Genomic DNA, 20,769 nt, shown 5'->3' with positions numbered 1-20,769 from the left:
ACATGGATTGTGAGCACTGGAGTTCATCTGGGTCTGTGGGTACCTGCTCATCATCTGTGTCACAGTAAACCAGCTCCCGCACAGCCAAGTCCCTCAAGTACTGAATACCCCTCTCCATATTGGTCCACTTGCCAGGATAGCATACAAAATCCTCACTGAAGGGGTACCTCTCCCTCACGCCTGACAGAAGTCTCCTCCAGAGGCTGAGGACTTGTTCCTTCTTCCCAATGGCCTTGTCAATGCCCCCTTCCCTGGCCAGGGATCCCAGCTGCTTGGCTTCCTTGCCCTCTAATTCCAAGCTGCTGGCCCCGTTATCCCAGCACCGCAGCAGCCAGGTGACAATGTGCTCGCCTGGGTGGCGGCTGAAGTCTTTCCGCATGTCTCGCAGCTCACCCAGGGACAGGGACCGGGTGATGATCTCTATTTCTATCTCCTATGAGGACCCTGGCTCATTGTCATCCCTCCTGGAGCGATCTGCTCTCTTTGCGTCTTTCTTTAGTTTTACAGGGGCGACTGCTACCAGCACAGGTTGGTCATTGGGCAGCCACGATGCCTGCTGCTGGAGCTGGGGCTGGGGCAGCTGCCGTGCCTGGCAGGGAAACTGAGGCAGACCCTGCAGCTGTGGCAGTGGCAGCGGTGGTGCTGGTTGGGGGGGCTGTGACTGCCTGCTGGGCTGGAGGGGCTGCAGCGCCGGCTGGGGGGGCAGCGCCAGCCGCAGTGCCTGCAGCTTCGTTTCCCCCCCTTTCCCCTTTAGGGCACTGAATCAGGTTGAACAGGGCTCGGTAGGCGTGGGCCAGACCCCAGCATGTTGCAGTGATTTGTGTCTCTCTCGAGTTCCCAGGGTGGCAGCACACTTTTTGCAGATATTTTACCAGATTTTCCGGATCCTTGACTAACAAACAAGGAGGGACTGGTTGAGAATGTGAAGGTTGGAGGCAGACTCGGCTGCAGTGACCATGAAATGGTGGAGTTCAGGATCCTGCATGGAGGAAGCAGGGCAATAAGTAGGATCAAAACCTTGGACTTCAGGAGAGCTAACTTTGGCCTCTTCAAGGAGCTACTTGGAGGAATCCCGTGGGCCAGGGCTCTCGAAGGCAGGGGGGTCCAAGAGTGCTGGTCGCTCTTTAAACATCACTTCCTCCATGCTCAGGAGCGGTGCATCCCCCTGAGAAAGAAATCTAGCAAAGGAGGCAGGAGACCAGCATGGTTGAACAAGGAGCTTCTAGCGGAGCTCAGGTGGAAGAGAAAGGTCCATGGAATGTGGAAAGAGGGACAGGCCACTTGGGAAGAGTACAGGAATGTCAGCAGAGCATGCAGAGATACAACAAGGAAGGCCAAGGTCCACCTGGAACTGAATATGGCAAGGGATGTCGGAAACAACAAGAAGGCTTCTTCAAGTACATCAGTAGAAAACGGAAGACTAGGGACAATGTGGGGCTGCTGCTGAAAGAGGTGGGTGTCCTGATGATGGAGGATGCAGAGAAGGCAGAGCTACTGAATGCCTTCTTTGGTTCAGTCTTCAGTGCCAAGGCTGGCCCTCAGGAACCCCAGGCACTGGAGGTAAGATAGGAAGCCTACAGAGAGGATGACCTTCCCTTGATTAAGGAGGACTGGGTGAGCGACCGCTTAAGCAATCTGGATGTCCACAAATCCATGGGCTCGGATGGAATGCACCCACGAGTGCTGAGACAACCGGTGGACATAGTTGCTGAGCCACTATTCATCATCTTTGAAAGGTCCTGGAGGACAGGACAGGTGCCCGAGGACTGGAGAAATGCCAATGTCACTCCAGTCTTTAAAAAGGGCAAGAAAGAGAACGCAGAGAACTACAGGCCGGTCAGCCTCACCTCCATCCTGGGAAAGACGATGGAGCCGCTCATTCTAGAGATCATCATCAAGCAAGTGGAGGAAAAGAAGGTTATCAGGAGTAGTCAACGTGGTTTCACCAAGGGGGAATCATGCTTCACCAATCTGATACCTTTCTACGATGGTGTGACTGGCTGGGTAGATGAGGGGAGAGCAACGGATGTTTTCTACCTTGACTTGAGCAAGGCTTTCGACACGGTCTCCCATAACATCCTCCTAGGGAAGCTCAGGAGGTGTGGGCTGGATGAGTGGTCGGTGAGCTGGATTGAGAACTGTCTGAATGGCACAACTCAGAGGGTTGTCATCAGCGGCGCTGAATCTAGTTGGAGGCCTGTAACTAGTGGTGTTCCCCCAGGGGTCAGTACTGGGCCCAGTCTTGTTCAACTTCCTCATCAATGACCTGGATGAAGAGTTAGAGTGTACTCTCAGCAAGTTTGCTGATGACACAAAACTGGGAGGAGTGGTGGATACACCAGAGGGCTGTGCTGCTATTCAGCAAGACCTGGACAGGCTGGAGAGCTGGGCAGAGAGGAACCTGATGAAATTCAACAAGGGCAAGTGCAGGGCGCACCTGCTGGAGAGCAGCTGTGAGGAGAGGGACCTGGGTGTCCTGGTGGACAACAGGTTGACCATGAGCCAGCAGTGTGCTCTTGTTGCCAAGAAGGCCAATGGGATCCTGGGGTGCATTAAGAGGATTGTGGCCAGCAGGTTGAGGGAGGTTCTCCTTCCCCTCTGCACTGCCCTAGTGAGGCCTCATCTGGAGTACTCTGTCCAGTTCTGGGCTCCCCACTTCAAGAAAGATGAGGAGCTACTGGAGAGAGTCCAGCAGAGGGCTACGAGGATGATGAGGGGACTGGAGCATCTGTCCTATGAGGAAAGGCTGAGGGAGCTGGGCTTGTTTAGCCTGAAGAAAAGAAGGCTGAGAGAGGACCTAATATACACCTATAAATATCTCAAGGGTGGGTGTCAGGAGGATGGGGCCAAGCTCTTTTCAGTGGTGCCCAGCGACAGGACAAGGGGCAATGGGCACAAACTGAGGCACAGGAATTTCTGTCTGAACATGAGGAAGAACTTCTTCCCTCTGAGGGTGACGGAGCACTGTCACAGGCTGCCCAGGGGTGTTGTGGAGTCTCCTTCTCTGGAGATGTTCAAGACCCGCCTGGACACGGTCCTGTGCAGCCTGCTGTAGGTGACCCTGCTTCGGCAGGGGGTTGAACTACATGACCCACAGAGGTCCCTTCCAACCCCTAACATTCTGAGATTCTGTAATTTCCCTGTATTTCAGCATGCTTCACCTATTTATGACATTACTGAACATGCCTTCTATGGCTTGACTCCTAGTATCAGATCAAGCACATCTCACAGGATGCTGAGAATTAAAGTAAAAACCGAAGTAGCTTTATTTTATGTCACAGCAGAAGGAAACCTACAGCTGTAAAACTAGCAGATTTCACTAATGAAACTCTTGTCCAGGCCACTTTTTCCATTCATAAAAGTTTTCTCTTGTTCTGTTTCCTTACCTGACAAAGTAACAAAAGCAGAATGACTTTAAACTTTTGAATTGTATTTAAAATATTAAAAACCATATACAAAGAAACCCATATCGAATTCTATCTATACACTATTATTATATCATCTAGGGCAATGATAAATTTTAGTCAACTTGAATCTAAACATGGTTTTTAATGTTGCGTGCCCAAATATTGCTGCAAAGAAATCTCTGGGACTAATCAATGTGCATCCAAAGTCAGTATGCCTGCTCCTTCTGCTGACTTTGCTTTATTATTGCTTAAGTAAGCAAAAAAATAACTGCATTAAATGCATACGAATAATATTACCACAAGCTAATACACCACATTGAGCATAAGACTGAGGTTCATTACATAAAAATTATGAGTATTTTGAGTGTGACATACAGCTCACACTGCACTGCTGCACATATTTTTCTAAACTGGCAGCCTGAGCTATAATGTCTGGGATTGATTCCCCAGTCCCCGGTATTTCTCATTGCTCAGTCCTTTAGGCATGAATTCCACAAAAACAGTCATAATAAGGGAGACTCAGAAGTCAGATATACACAGGGAAAGTCTTCAGGGAGAGTTAAAAAAGAAAAAAATAACACCAATATACCATGAAGAAACAATTAACCCAATCATTTTTCTGTAGAAGAAACATTCAGATCTTAAAGAAACATACATGTAACGAAGCACATGCAGTGATAAAAAAAACCCATAAAACTCATTGTTCAAGAGATCATGTACAAAAACATGAATTTCTGCCAAAGGACTCTGTATTAATAGCAAACCCAGAAAGTTTCGGCTAAGATTTAAGTGTGCTGCCATATATGATAGTATTCTGTTTGCAAAATAATGATTCTGAAATGGCTGACTGTCAAAGAATTCTGCCTTCATATTATTAATGGCCTCTGATCACCTCTAATCACAGAACCCTAGTATCTGAAGGATTTCAAATATATTAATTTGAATATAAATTATCTGTATTAGAAGTGGTTGCAGACTATCCAACTTGTGGAAAGTGACATGATTTGCAGATTAATTATAAGGCCCCAGTTTCTTAATTTTTCATAACAGCACTAGCTATTTCTTCTTCCTCTATTTAGTTTACATTTACGATTTTACTGGACCAGATAAATTAATGTATCAATATACAAATCCTTCTTGAAAGGGAACAGATGAACTCAAAAATTTCAGTACTAAGAGACTACAGTATCACCACCATTATCGGAATCATTTCTGTTCAAAAAACACAGAGAACAACCACTGAGTAAGTCTGCATGCTGAATTACATTTCTGGTAACTCCAGAATATGGATAAAGCAGCTTCATAAAGGGAAACTTAGTCGTTAGTACATTGATACTGACTGTTCCCCTGATATCTGAACAATAAACATTCTTGAACATGACCAGAAAAGTCTTCTTTGTCTGGTATTCATCTAGCCACAGGTCTTTAACTCACATGCCAGCATGCACCAGGAAAACTGAAAAGGCTTCAGTTTGCCAGTCTCCCTCAGCAGTCCTTCAGTCTCTGTCCTGGAAGCAAACATTCTGCTCACCTAAAAATCTACTGTTTCTCTTCTGGTGTTCTCACAAAAGCATGCTGAGAAATTAGATCACAACAAGAAACAGATGCATGAAAATTATATCAAATTCCAGTTCCAGCTAGGAAATACCAATAACTGCCATGTCCAATAAAACTCTTACTTACTTCCTTCAATCAATAAGCAGATAGGTACTTAACAGCTACTTGAAATGATTCTGAGACAACATTTTTTTTCCTAACCAAAATACTTATCTACTGGAACGACAATCATCATGTAAAGAGTAAAGACTGAAAGGAATATGGCTGATATTGGGATGCTGCTACTTTCGCATAAAATTAAGACACCAGGAAGCTGACAACCTACTGGATAAGATGGCAAAAGAAGAGCAGAATCCTTGAGATTAACAAAGCAGTGTCATCACACCATCATCTAGCCAGATTGTATCATACACAATCCATGCTTAAATAGTAATGTTACGCTATGTTTTAACTATAATGTTGAAAAAGCATCAGGAGCCAAAAGGAATACAATCTCTAATTAAAAAAGAGCAACTTCACTGCAACCTACCACATATTTAAATCTTTAATTGCTTTACTAGATAAATCTTAATTTTAATATCATCCTTTTTGTGTACATTACCATAACGCTTTCTGAAATATGCTCTGTCTAGCCCTCAAGGTATCCACACATATCCATATACGATACAGATCATGGGTCTAAGCTGCCTCTAATTTTCAGAAATATGCTTAACAGCTAATTAATGTATCATGCCTGGCAAAACCACAGCTCAGATAAAAAAAGAGAGAGAGACTATGGCTCTCCCAAACTAGTGAGACAGAAGACACAAATCAATGACTTTAGGCTTAGAACAAAGAGGGAGGTGTACCGATGAGAAACCAGTTAAAAATACAGCACCCAGCTCAACAATGCGTAAATTGGTGTTGACTGAAAGCATAATATTCCTTAGTTAAAAGAAGAACAATCAATTAACAAGCATGCTTGACCTGGGTTCAGCTGGGATAGGGTTAATTTTCACAAGAAGCCAGGAGGGGACACAGCCGGGATGGGTGACCCAAACTGGCCAAACAAACAGGGTATTCGATACCGTGACCCACCATGCTGGGTTCTGGGCAGAGGAGCTGGCCGGGGGGAGGTTAATCACGGCTTAGGAGTGCGCCAGGCATCGGGCTGTGAGAGTTGCTCCATGTGTTCCCTTGTCCTGATCACTACCGGTGTTGTTACTGTTCGCTTCCTTTGCTGTTCTGTTGAACCGTCCTTATCCCAACCCACGAGTTTTGCCTTTTTCTTCCGATTCTCCTCCCCACCTCACCGGGCAGCAGGCACCACAGCTGAGCCCAAAAACCAACCCATGTCGGTATCAGTCACCGCTATACAGAAAAAGAAATACACAAAGAAATCAGTTCGCCCCGTGAGGTATGACAATGAGTCAGGGCCATCACAGCAGCAGGAGAAGGAGGCAGAGACAGAGATCATCACCCGGTCCCTGTCCCTGAGCGAGCTGCGAGACATGCAGAAAGATTTCAGCCGCCACCCAGGCGAGCACATTGTCACCTGGCTGCTGCGGTGCTGGGATAACGGGGCCAGCAGCTTGGAATTAGAGGGCAAGGAAGCCAAGCAGCTGGGATCCCTGGCCAGGGAAGGGGGCATTGACAAGACCACTGGAAGAAAGGCACAAGCCATCAGCCTCTGGAGGAGACTTCTGTCAGGCGTGAGGGAGAGGTACTCCTTCAGTGAGGATGTTGTATGTCATCCAGGCAAGTGGACCAACATGGAAAGGCGTATCCAGTACCTGAGGGTACTGAGGCACAGCTCCTCCTAGCACCACGATTGCCGGTCCTGGGCTGGATGTTCAAAGAGATGGTCCCCTCTACGCATCATGCCACCGATGCTACGTGGAGTAAGTGGGTCGTGCTGATCACCCAGCGCACCCGAATGGGAAACCCCAGTCGCCCAGGAATACTGGAGGTAATCATGGACTGGCCAGAAGGCAAAGATTTTTGAGCATCGCCAGAGGAGGAGGTGACACATGCTGAAGAGGCCCCACTGTATAACAAGCTGCCAGAAGATGAGAAACAGTATGCCCTGTTCATGGATGGGTCCTGTCGCATTGTGGGGAAGCAGCGGAGGTGGAAGGCTGCTGTATGGAGCCCTACACGACAAGTCGCGGAAACTGCTGAGGGAGAAGTTGAGTCCAGTCAGTTTGCAGAGATGAAAGCCATCCAGCTGGCTTTGGACATTGCCAGTCGAGAGCAGTGGCCAGTGCTCTATCTTTACACCGACTCTTGGATGGTGGCCAATGCCTTGTGGGGGTGGCTGCAGCAATGGAAGAAGAACAACTGGCAGCGCAGAGGCAAACCTCTCTGAGCTGCCCCATTGTGGCAAGATATTGCTGCCCAGCTGGAGCAGTTGGTTGTAAAAGTGCATCACATGGACGCCCATGTCGCTAAGAGTCAGGCCACTGAAGAACATCAAAACAACCACCAGGTAGATCAGACTGCTAAGATTGAAGTGGCTCAAGTGGATCTGGACTGGCAACATAAGGGTGAACTGTTTATAGCTCGGTGGGCCCATGACACCTCGGGCCACCAAGCAAGAGACGCGACATACCGATGGGCTTGTGACCAAGAGGTAGACTTGACCATGGACACTATCGCACAGGTTATCCATGAATGTGAAACACACGTTGCAATCAAGCAAGCCAAGCCTCAGTGGTATGGAGGACGATGGCTAAAATATAAATACGGGGAGGCTTGGCAGATTGACTACATCACAGTGCCACAAACCCGCCAAGGCAAGCGCTATGTGCTCACAATGGTGGAAGCAACCACGGGACAGCTGGAAACCTACCCCGTGCCTCATGCCACTGCCTAGAACACCATCCCAGGCCTTGAAAAGAAAGTCTTGTGGCGACATGGCACCCCAGGAAGAACTGAGTCAGACAACCAAGTTCATTTCCGAAACAACCTCATAGACATATGGGCCAAGAAACACGGTACTGAGTGGGTGTATCACATCCCCAATCATGCCCCAGCCTCTGGGAAAATCCAACGATACAATGGACTGCTAAAAACCACTCTGAGAGCAATGGGGAGTGGGACCTTCAAACACCAGAGTACTCATTTAGCAAAAGCCACCTGGTTAGTTAACACCAGAGGATCCACCAACCGAGCTGGCCCTGCGCAATCCAAACTTTTACATACTGTAGAAGGGGATAAAGTCCCCGTGCACATGTTAGGGAAGACAGTCTGGGTTAGTCCTGCCTCGGGCAAAGGTGAATCTGTCTGCAGGATTGCTTTTGCTCAAAGACCTGAATATACCTGGTGGATGATGCGGAGGGTTAGGGAAGTCTGATGTGTACCTCATGGGGATTTGATTTTGGGTGAGAATAGCCAATAAATTAAATTGCACTATGTTATTCCTAAATAACCCTGTCACTGTACGCCATCACTACTATAGTTACATGGTACATCAGTGGTATTGCAGTAAGCATCATCAAACTAATTAAGGATGGACTTTGATGAAACCAAGCAAAGTGCAGTGGTGATGGGACTGGACCTGGCTTCAACAACTGGCACCCAGCAACTTCATCAAGATCGACGTCTTTGACTTGCAGGCTGTGGGCATGGGCCACGCCAGATACAGCAGCCACAAGATCCGGATACAGCATGTGACCATCTAATACCACACATCATCTGTCCTGTCCTGAAAGACTGTTATGACAGATGGAGCCTAACATCATGGATTAAATGAACTCAACAGATATTTTAGAGGAATGATACATAGACTAAGGGAATGATATCTGTTTGTATACATGAAAGGCAAGAAAAGTGGTGGTGATTAAATGAAAAATGGAGGACCTGGGCATGACATAGATGGTATAGAATGATGGGTGGGTAACATCCTAGGTTCAGCTGGGATAGGGTTAATTTTCACAAGAAGCCAGGAGGGGACACAGCCAGGACAGCTGACCCAAACTGGCCAAACAAACAAGGTATTCGATACCGTGAGCTGTCATGCTCGGTTCTGGGTGGGGGAGCTGGCTGGGGGGAAGTTTCTCATGGCTCGGGAGCACGCTGGGCATTGGGCGGTGTCTCTCTGACGTCAAGAAATTTTATCCGTAGCTGTAGGAAACAGCTACTGTTGACTAGAGGTAACAACGGAGGGGAAAAAAAAAAAAAAAGATTAAGAAGCCCAGCAAGACTCTTATATCACTTAAAGCACAAAATAAGAGCTCCAAGCAAAATGCAGGTACAAAGTGCAGGTAAACACTCAAGTGTACAGCAATACTGGAATCAGACCTGTAGCCACAGACACTGTATCAGCTCCATTCTACACTATATAATGTATCAAAGTGTCTACGGGAGTGCGAGAACTCATCTCCAGTTCCACTAACTGAAGAGATTCTGGAGACCAGTAACTGAAAAACCTGTGTGTTACAGAACTAAAATGCTAAGGCAATAAGAAAAAGGAATATATTTGTTCTCCATTTAGATTAATTGTTTTGATGTGCAGTTCGGTAAGCTTCACAAGCCCCATTTGACAGAATAAAGTAGCTTTATTCATCAACTTTGGCTGGCTGTATAAGTGATTGCTGTGTAAAGCAGATACACCTTTTCTATTTACTTCACAGAAGCGAATCCCCATCCTGGATGAATTTCTTAACTTTTGTAGCCTGTCTGCGCAATGGCGCTCTGAAGTCAAAGGACTCAAGTAAGCTCTCAAAAGGAGCATCTGAGAAGTTCTGAGTATTGTTTTCATGTTATTAATCGCTGTGGTATCTAGTTACAGAGCCCCATATTTCACGGCTGCAGAATTATTTACTTATTTTGTACAGAACTCTGTTCTGCATACCACTGTCATTTATCATCATTATTTATGGACACGCTTCTCTTTCTTAATTCCTACTTCACTCTACCTCTTCAAGTGCATGAAGGTGCCATACACTATACAATAACATGCTTATCTGCAATCCACAGTGAGAATCTGGACAAGTGTATTCAAAACACTTGTCTAACATAATTGCAAAAATAAGAAGCATAAAGTTAAACGGTGGAAATTTGTGGTCACTACTCATCATTAAAAGAAAATAACATAAAAATACTTAAAGTATCTATATGCAAAATCAGAAGCCCAGTGTTACACATTCCCAGGAAGGCCATTTACCCTACTCCAGTTCCTTTGTGCCACTTAGAAGTAAGCAGAAAGCTGCTCAAAGAAAATTTCTCAAGAATTGCTCAGCTGGGGAAACAGATGTCATTTGGCTGCTTTCTAATACACTAAGGTTATTTTCATTAAATCCAAAACCAGAACCATGTTCTTCTGCCTCTTTTCATGTTTCTGAAAATATAGTACTTACTTTCAATGTCTTGCACGCTATTCACTACTTGCAAACTTACACACTACTTCCATACAGTTAAAAGCTTCTATATAGATATGAGACATGTAGACAATATGTGCATCAAAATCAGCTTTTAAAATTATGGAGTAATTTTTAATGGAGTAAAACAGATTTTCCAAAACTACAGGAACAGACATGTTCGTTCTTTCCATATGAAACTAAGCAAAAGCCTGGAAATCAAGATTTATGTAAAGACTCTTCATAAGCTTTTGATGATACCCCAAAGTCTGTTGCCCTTTTCTTGAGTCAGAACTGTAATATCTTAGGACACTGACTCCCAAACGTCCAATCTCTATCAAAAAACAGACAACAAGCAAAAAGTAGCTTCAAAGCAGAATAGGGGACTACGGCTTACACGTAAGATTCATATTCAAAAGATTATTGTGTCACTTTTATCTATGTTTATACAATTAAAAACTTGTTCTTGAACACAACTGCTGTGAGTTCTAATACGGAATACTTAATTGGTGAATATACTTGTTTTAAATGATGTCTTACAGTTCAGAGATTTTTGCAAAAACAGAACCAACATTTTTAGAAGAACTGGCCTTTAGAAGAACAGGCAAAAAGTACATGATCTGTCTGTGGATTCAGAGGCCTCATTGTTTACATGTCCCATGCAGAAAAAATTATTCCACCTTGGTTGTTTTTGCAAAAACAGAAAAAGATCATCAGAAAAATGTATTAAATAGTATACTCACCTTCATCACCAGTTGTCTGCTGTTTAACCAAAGTCATTGGAGATCTAGCTGGGGGTTTATTTAGTGGATGACGCCAACTCTTAGATATTTTCTTTCTTTCAACTTCCACTGACTGAAAAGGAAAAAAAACACAACTAATTTAGTATGTAATATTGCAAAGTTAATCTTGACAAACAAAAACATTCTTCTGTAAATGAGCACAGATGTCAATTCTGTAAATAATGTCAGGGTACCTGAAGCACCTTTAGTGTCCCAATAAAACATTTGTCTCTAATTCAGAATATATACTTTCATTAAGAAAGAGCAACCCTGGTCTAACACAAATCGTTTGAGGTTTAAGTTACTGCAGCCCTTCCCAAACTACAAAGCGTAAATCCTGGTTTGCTCAGGTGAAATTTGAGAAGAATAGCCCAAACAATTCTGCAGAACCAGAACTACTATTGTAGCCACTAAGCGCGGCTGGGAAAACGAGCCAGAAACCCACTGACTTCATTTGTGAAAGAGTGCAAAATTCCTGAAGAAGTAAATTACATTTAACATGGTGATTTGGTATATGAGGAAATTCTTTCCTTCCTCAGCTTGAAGTTATCCAAGCTTCAAGGACTAAAGCCAAGGCTACCAACTCTAGAAGTGCAGCTTTCACAGCTCCAGATTTAAGTGCTGGTTGGGTAATCATGAACTAAACCAGCTGCTGATGGCATCTGGAGGTTCAGGAGCAGAGGAAGGGCAAGCGTACTGGCAGACGGGTGGGAAGGACAGAGTCTCACACGATTCCTACGGACCACAGCATCCTGCTCCTCAATGCCCTGAATCTAACCTAGCAGGTTACACACATGCCCCCGATGGATTTGAGGGCTGAGGACTATTACTATAAAATGGGAAGTAACTTACAAAACAACTTCATATTTACTGTGATCAGCAGAGGAAGGATGATGTGATTAAAGCACAGAACAAGTTTATGATCTTGAAAAAGTTACCAACTAAATAAAACGGGAAAGCAGATCAGACTTATTACTTGCATCTGTACAACATGCCTCTTCCCTTATAAAAAGAGACAGAAAGAGTATGCAATTATACCGGAGAATATCTGAAACCTCATATATAAAAGGCTGAAGGCACAGAAAGAGATAAATATAATCTCTATTACACTACAAACATGAAATGTTTATAGTGCTTCTCATTATTATAGTAGAAGGGCTGAAGCAAAGGTTATTAAAACTCACAACATTGCAAAACAAAAATCATTAATGCACAGTTCACGGCTGTGAAAAGGTCAGCATGATTTCACTTTGGCATCTAAAATATTTTTCGCACTAAGTCTGGCAATCTGGCAGATTTCCTGCTCTCTCTCTGCCAAACTGGGACTGAACTCACTACTCGGAAAGCTACTGTAACTACCACCACAGCTTAGTTTTTCATTATGCTTCCCACAAGGTTGTAGGTGTCCCAACAAGAAAACATTATTAAACCTACTATTTAAAAATTTAAAAATATATTTATTAAAAGGGTCTTTTCCTTCAAGTGTTTCCTTTACATGTTTTCAGCCATTTCCAAAATCCAAGAACGGCACATTTCAGACCCTGAAATCATACTGTCCGTATTATCCTGCTATAGCCATGTCTTGAAGCTTGACTTTCTTCAACTTCAATACTATGGATACAGATTCAACTAAAGCAAGAAATTCTGTAAGGTTTCATAAACTATGCAAGATAATATAATAGAATGAAAGCAAACTTTACTTCTACCTAACTCAGTGCAGAGATGCTCCTCAGCTTTGCTTCATCCACTTCTTCATTTGAGAAGGGCATCAGTCCAAAAATAAATTACCATGCTCTTCTACACTGATACGTTCTGTCTTTGGACAGTAAGTCTCTCAGAATCAACCCATCCTGCTGACATTTTATCAGCATACTGTTAACTCCCCTAAGACTCAGTCAAAACCGCCATTTTTTTGAAACACAAATACATGACACCAAATACAGCATTAATCTGTAATAATTTCAATTTCATTTCAATAGCAGTAACTAACGCTAATAGTCTTGCTTACAGTGGCAGGCAGCGAACATGGGAATTGCTTGAGAATAGCTGCTGACAGTTCAGATTCACAGATATAAAGTGAAATTACTAGATAACAAAAATCAGAAGGAAAACATGTCAACAAGCAAGCTTAAGAAACATTCTGCCTTTGGATCCAAATTCCCACTCTTGCCTGAACACTTCAAAACATGTTCAAACTAGCATTTGATTAAAATCATGCATATGCTCAAGCGCTTTAATATGGATACCAGGTCTCAATAGAAACATGTTAAATCACACTTAATTAATTTATTACTGTAAGGATGTAATTTGCTTCACATACACTGGATGTTTCCATGCCATCATCTTCATCCCTTTTTACAACGAGCACTTCTCCATGTTCCAAGCTACTTCCAGAGCTTTCTAGGTCACTGACATCATCCTCAGTCGAGACATTTTCCTGTTTATCTGGGTTTTCTGCTTGAGAAGCATGTGCCTCTGGCTTATGGTACGGTATGGAGGAAACAGCCTGATTCTGGGATTTCAAACTTTCTTCTTTTATACAGTTACCAGAAGTGGGCATGTGGGCCACAGAATCTTCAGATGTGAAGAGATGATGACTGGAATCTGACCTGTCCTCATCTTCCATTTTTGTTTTCCCCAGTACAGGAACAGGGCTCAAAATTGAGTCTGAACAGATGCTTCCTACAGATGAAGAACATGGTTCCTTAATAAATCTCACTTTACATTACTGTAAACAACACAACAGCCTGAGTTATTCAAATTCAAAGCATCACTCCTCATTTAGAAATCATACAGAAAAGCATTTTGCAGCAGGACATACACAAATGTGGAGTATAAGTTTGATCAAAAACTAAATTAAATGTTCATTTTTTGAGTTTCTTGTGTGAAATACCATTTTAATAATTTAATCAGTATTTTCTATTTCAATTACAATAGGTCTTCATGTCATTCAAAATAATCAATATTCATGTAGCTTGTTAACTCTGACAGGTCACAAGCACTTTGATGAGTTGGAAAAAAAATATAAAGCATTGGTGTACTGAACTTTATACCCCGCATTTATAACTATTATGCCTGTTTTAAAAATGAAAATAAACAAAGACTAATGGTTTACAATTAGGAAGACACATTTCAAACAGATACCAAGAATATTTTGAAAACAGCAGCACTGGTCTAAAAATGAAAAGCAATTAGCATAATTTTAGATTTTGACAAATTAGCATCATTTCATATTTCAGTGATGCTGAACAGTTAAATTACATGGATTTTACTTTATAAAAATGCTTCACCTGCTGACGCCTGCATGGGACAGAGAGAACAATGCGTCAGAGAGGTCACCCAAAACACATGTTCTGAAGAACTTTAAGGCATGCACCATAGTGAATTTTGATTCAGCAGCACATCCAAGGCACTAAAGAAAACCGTCTCTGTAAAGTCCTTTCCCATTCTTTCTTTACAATGGTTATTTGAACTTGTTTTTCTGAAAAAACACCCTTTCAAGTCAAATGAATATAAAATTTAGTAATGCAAAGCCCATGTGGTCACGAACATTCCAAAACTCTATTCAAAGTTGGGGGAAGCTGTAACATAACAGCACCTTTAAAAAAAAAAAAGATAATTAGAACAGAGCTGGAAAGGCTTTGATAGAGCACCAACTAATTTCTATGCAGGAATTTCTAAGCCTCCATATCGGAATACTCACTCTGTTATGTTTATGTGGATCAGTCCCGGTGTTTATCACCTCCAGATAACCATTAACGTGACCATTAATATTCACAATCAGGGAAATACTCTCTGTATGCCATTTACAAGTAAATTTTCAGTATCATCTTAAAACCAAATGGGACTGCTCACAAACTTAGTTAAAATTGCAGTTTGCCTTTCTGAATAGGAATGTGAAAGAACACCTGAACTACAACGAAATGTGAAACAGAAGAAATTAAGTCCAGAACAGACCAAGTATATAAGTATAAAATGGTTGTGGGGAAAAAAAAGAAACATCTTTGGCTTGACAAGGCCCTTATAACTTGCATTGTCAGACATCTCAACAGGAAGTGACAAGAAATCCGCAGCTCAAAATACAGCAATTTTGTGCGCAAGTATAGACTACTTCTAACATGCAACATTCTTCATGTAAATATATGTAGTGTACTAGAGACTTGTATGTTCTACACTGTTTGCAAAAGTGTTAACACATTCTGCTTCGTTTCTGTATCAAAAAAAAATTGCTGAAAAAGTATCAGTCTATTGAAGAAATACAATTCACAATACCTCATTCTTTTTGTCACTTTAAAAAAACATTTCATTAGAACAGTTTAGGTGATATTACTCTCAGATCAGAATACTAATTCTGGCATTTTCTCATTCTTACTGGATATCAACCTTCTCTGTATAACTTTATAGGTAAGTATTTTAGTATACTACTTAGGATAATACTATGCTTTAACATCCACTGATTTGAGGCATGAGAGTATCAACAGCCTACAACTTATGTGTGAGACATCATCAGTCCTTATCTCACCTGCAACCTTCACATTATCCAATAAACGTTGATCCAGCTGCAGTCTACTACTGTTTTCTTCTTCCCCAGAAGGCACTTCTGTGTTTGCCAGTCTCACTTCTTTTCCAGGTTCTTCAGTGACCTTGAAGCCATCAGCAGCTGCTTCAGTCACTATGATTTCTGCATCAGCTATCACAGCAGATACTCTGTTGTCCTCTGGAGTTTTAAGCTTTTTAGATCGAGATCTGGTGTGCTGGAAGCTGTTATAAGAGATATTGCTGTCAGAGTAGAATGTCTGTCTTGGACAAGATAAAATGTCTACCAATATATATGCCCTTTTCACATGCTTAAAGTGGTAAAAAACTGACAATTTTTCATCTTTTTGTGTTGATACAGTATTTACAATTTATTAAGTGATAGATTAACAATTGATTGGATTTAACCTTCTATCTTTTATCACCATTCTACAGCAAAGTTATTAAACTGTAAAAGAAAAATAACCTTAAGTAACTATTACTTAACCAGCATCCAAACTAGCTTTTCAATGAATCATTCTTTCGAACCTGAAAAAGAATAACTCTTATAAAAGTAATGAAGACAAAACATTCTTAGTTGCACTAAAATCAGGTGGTATTTCCAAACCCCGGCGCTAACAAAACACTAGCCTGAACACCCTTGTAAAAACAGATCTGGTTAGATATCTTGAAAGTTTTTATAGGCATTTTAACACAAACAACAAGCATCTAAAAGAATGAAAAATTCTGATCACCATATATTTTGAATGGCTGTGTATTAAGCAATACATTTTATAGGGCTGTGTAAAAAGTAAAGTTGAAATTAAAGCTTCAGCATAAGTTTTTGCACCCTCAAAAGTAAAAGGGAAAGGTTAAAGCAGAAGAAGCACAGAATGTTAGGGGTTGGAAGGGACCTCTGTGGGTCATCTAGTCCAACCCTCCTGCCAAAGCAGGGTCACCTACAGCAGGCTGCACAGGACCACGTCCAGCCGGGGCTTGAATATCTCCAGAGAAGGAGACTCCACAACCTCCCTGGGCAGCCTGTTCCAGTGCTCCGTCACCCTCAGAGGGAAGAAGTTCTTCCTCATGTTCAGACAGAACTTCCTACAGTTCAGTTTGTGCCTATTGCCCCTTGTCCTGGGCACCACTGAAAAGAGCTTGGCCCTATCCTCTTGACTCCCACCCTGAAGATATTTATAAGCATTTATAAGATTCCCTCTCAGCCTTCTCTTCTTCAGGCTAAACAAGCCCAGCTCCCTCAGCTTTTCCCTGTAGGAGAGATGCTCCAGTGCCCTCATCAGCTTTGTAGCCCTCCGCTGGACCCTCTCTCCACAGAAATGACACACTCCATCAGAAACTGGTTTGTAATTTATGTGCTTAGGATAAAAGTAACAAGAGATTAGCCCGGTTTCAAATTCAACTCTGTGACACAGGAGGAAATCTTTATGTGCTTCATCACTCATCAGTTTTCAAAACTCATAACACACTACTGATAAAAGCCCAACTATGGCAGGTAAACAAGGAGTTTTACACTTCGACTACAGACATCTATAGAAAAATATCTTGCTAGCCCTTACGTTTTATCCTGTGTCCACCAATGTATATCTTTCAGCACTCTCTCTGTAACATAGTAATTTCCAGAAAATTTGCCAAAGCATGAGACACCCATCAGTTCACATTGCAATGTAAAAGCAAGTATTATTACTGTTTATATGCAGTCATTAGATTTTTTATTGTAGCAAAGTATTTCAGCCACAAATGTCAGAATTAAGCTCTCCCTGACACTATGTTCATGAAGATTTCCATAGATGGTATTTCTGTTTTCATCCTGCTGGAACTTGTATTATCCCCATAATTAAAACTATGATGATTTCAATTGACAGGTTACACCAAGAATAAAGCTGAATAAACATTTTATTCTCCCTTTGCAATACCCATTGTTCCTATGCCTGAACAAAAGCCAACTCAAGAATTAAACAGCATTGGAATTGTGTTTATTAGCTTAGCTAAGTGCATGAAATCAGCCCATGCGTTCCTATGACAAAACTTTCAACACATTTATTATAAAGTCTTTGCTTTTAGTTAAAACTGGCTATCCATAAAGGTACTAACAAAGGAATCACTAGTGTGATGGTGCAGTTACACTGTACAATGCATACAGTGAAACTTGTTACAGGTCAAAATAGCATTCAACCAGCTAAAGAACCAAATTACTCTCTCTCTCTGTCCGGGTTAATATTATGCATCTACTAACAAAGTGGCTGTCCAGCTGGTTGACTTCAAGAACTGATTCTGCTCCACAAACTATTCTTATCCAGAATGAACCCAATGTTATATCTCTCAACTGTAATGTTCCACTACAGTGGCAGTTTGTCCTTCATTATAGGTTGACTTTCCTATAATTTTCCTCAACAAATACATTAATTTACAAATCAAACAAGGAAATCTAATTTAAGAGCAAGTTAAAAAAGTAATTATGTTGTAAAATGATTTGAAGGAGGAAGAAGGTCTTAAGCAATTCAGTATTATCTTTAACCCAGCAAACTGCACTCTGCAGTAAGCAGATAGCAATAAAACTGCCCACCGTAGGCTACAAATTACGTAGGTATTTATTAGATAATGAAGAAGAAAATCCATAAAGATCCCGATAAGCTTTAGTGAACAAAAAATGTTTGTGCAATGCAAACAAAAACCACAATGCACACCAACAAAATAGATCCAGCTATGAAACTGCTGTAATAGGGCAAAGCTTTGATAGTTTCAGTGACAAAACGAGAAACATTTTGCTCCTCTTTTTCTTAGTGGTGTCAGCACCAAAAACTGAGATTTAGGCCTTCCTTATGCCAAATTATGATCTGTGATTGACCTGTGGTAGACACAGAGAGGTTTCAGCTGCAGCTCTGTGAGAGTGTGCCCAATAGGCAGTGTTATCTCCTTGGAGTCAGACGACAGTGAAGGCTAAGACTGTTGCTAGAGACTCCACAGAGCTGTTGGGATTCTGCCACAGCTTCATGATGTTTTTCCAATTTAACCTTTACCTCAACTCATGGGCAACTGCTTCCTTGTCTTTAGGCTGTAGACATCACTAGAGACAATGGCAACCATTGACACTTCAGAAATTCTAATGGAATAATCTCTTGCTAAAGCAAGATTCTAAATACCACACCAGAATGTATTTTGGTGCTCTCCATACTCTTTAACTTCAGCTATACACATAACTTGTAAGTTGACTAATTTTTCATAGTCACTCTGAAAAAAGGACTTGGTTGTCCCCGAGTCCATCTTAATAGATAAAACACAAAAACATACTTCATCTAAAGTAAATGAATTCAAATAAAACATCAGGGAAAATGGCAAAAAAGAAACAAAAAGTAAATTGACACCATACTGAAGACAATTAAATGGAGGATCAAGACACATAAGTACCACCTGGGAAAGTTCTTTATTTTCCTTCTTCTCTGTAGCCAGGTCCTTACTTCTGGTGTTGATTCAGGAGTTGGTTTTGTATGATCAATGGTGTATAAATCCTTGCCTTGTTTCCACAGCTGGTATCTGTCTGGTTGAAACTTTCTCACAAAGATGTCCATGGATATTGTCACCATGTCTCTCCTACAAGTGCACTGCAATAGAAGACAGGAATTTACAAGTGACAAGCAACGGAATATGCTGCAGTTTGCGGTAAAAAAAGTCCAAAATTAAAATACCACATGTGAAAACCTACTCTAACCAAAATTTTCTTAAAATTTTCCTTTTTCCTTCTTTCTTACTTCTTCAGGCTGTAAGGATTGTTCAAGAGAAGATACTGTCTAAATAAATGTGACACACTAGGATTCCACGAAGGCACTTATGGACACTCCATTGTTTGATTAACTCCTACAGGTCAAGACCAGAAAGAAACTACAGCATTTCTTTTTGCTCTATTAGCCGTTCTTGATAGTTTAAAGCATAATACCATGTTGAAGCCAGAGACTGTGCTTATCTTCAGTGGCATCATAATTTTCTTTTTAAAAATACCTCATCCACGTGACCCAGAGGTCTTTACAGGAATATACAGTCCTAGCTTTTAGCTCTTCAAACCAAAATGCATACAAGTACCATATCAAGTTATAGTTTTGCCCAGGTTTTTCTACAAAGAGGAAGAAACAAGCAATAGAGGGGAGTATTATGTTTAAGGTCTAGAAGAGTGTGTTATAAGCATGTAATCTGACCTTCTATGCCACGCAGACCATAATATTTCATGCAGTACATTCCTCATCAACTTTGCTATAGTCCCTTATTTTAGTCTCCGAAAGAATTTTTCATTGTCTGTCTTTACAAATGATGCATATGATTGGAATATTTTAGAGTTCTTGGAATAAACTCTTAATGATGATCATGAAAATGCAGAGGATTCTTCACTTGGAATACTGTAGATGCTGAGACAAATTTTAGACTAAAGTTACTGTACCTAATGCTCAAAAATACTTTATATTACGAGACTACAATAAGTAAATCAGTATGTCTACAGCACATAAACTATTGTGGTGGGTTAACCTTGGCTGGCTGCCAGGTGCTCACCAACCTGCTCTCTTTCATTCCCCCTCCTCATCAGGACACAGGTAGAAAACAGATGAAGATGATCATGGGCTGAGTTAAGGAAAGGCAGATCACTCACCAATTACCATCACAGACTCAACTTGAGGAAATTAAGATCATGTATTGCCAATTAATAACAGATTAGGCTAGTGAGAAATAAGAACAAAACTAAAAACAGCTTCCCTCACCCTCCTTTTTCCCCAGCTCAACTTCACTCCTGACTCTGGTGTCTGCAGGGCTGTTTCTCTCTCATTTTCCTCACTCCTCGCTCTCACAGCTGCCACACAGTCATTTTTTACCCTTTCTAAATATGTTATCACAGAGGTGCCCCCTGAGTCACTGACAAGCTCAGCTCTGGGCAGCAGAGGGTTCATTTTGGAGCCAGCCAGACCTGGTTCTGTCCAACATGAGGGCAGCTCCTGATCCCTACTCACAGAAGCCACTGCTGCAGCCCCCCTGTAGTACCAAAACCTTGCCACGTAAACAGAGTACAATTATGCAGACCAAATCAAATTGACTGGCTAAGACAGTCTCAGATGGAAAGTCAGCACTGAAGTAACGAAGAAGAAAATACATCAAGAAATAAAATGTATG

The 20,769-nt window shown here is 41.8% G+C and overlaps 1 protein-coding gene across 3 annotated transcripts in view; it reads right to left on the bottom strand.

The window, feature by feature from the left end:
* KDM4C (lysine demethylase 4C) overlaps positions 1-20,769 on the bottom strand; it is a 281,173-nt gene that overhangs the window by 120,384 nt on the left and 140,020 nt on the right. For all 3 annotated transcript variants that reach the window (XM_075410592.1, XM_075410593.1, XM_075410594.1), the window contains exons 9-12: positions 19,030-19,220; positions 15,608-15,846; positions 13,406-13,767; positions 11,047-11,158 (exon numbers count right to left, since the gene is read on the bottom strand). In XM_075410592.1, the coding sequence (XP_075266707.1) occupies positions 11,047-11,158; positions 13,406-13,767; positions 15,608-15,846; positions 19,030-19,220 (904 nt within the window). The remainder of the gene's footprint in view (positions 1-11,046; positions 11,159-13,405; positions 13,768-15,607; positions 15,847-19,029; positions 19,221-20,769) is intronic.

The sequence above is a fragment of the Opisthocomus hoazin genome, chromosome Z, assembly GCF_030867145.1.
Source record: "Opisthocomus hoazin isolate bOpiHoa1 chromosome Z, bOpiHoa1.hap1, whole genome shotgun sequence".
Classification (NCBI taxonomy): Eukaryota; Metazoa; Chordata; class Aves; order Opisthocomiformes; family Opisthocomidae; genus Opisthocomus; species Opisthocomus hoazin.
The sequence above is the reverse complement of the archived record's forward strand: the minus strand, read 5'-3'. Positions and strand labels throughout refer to the sequence as shown.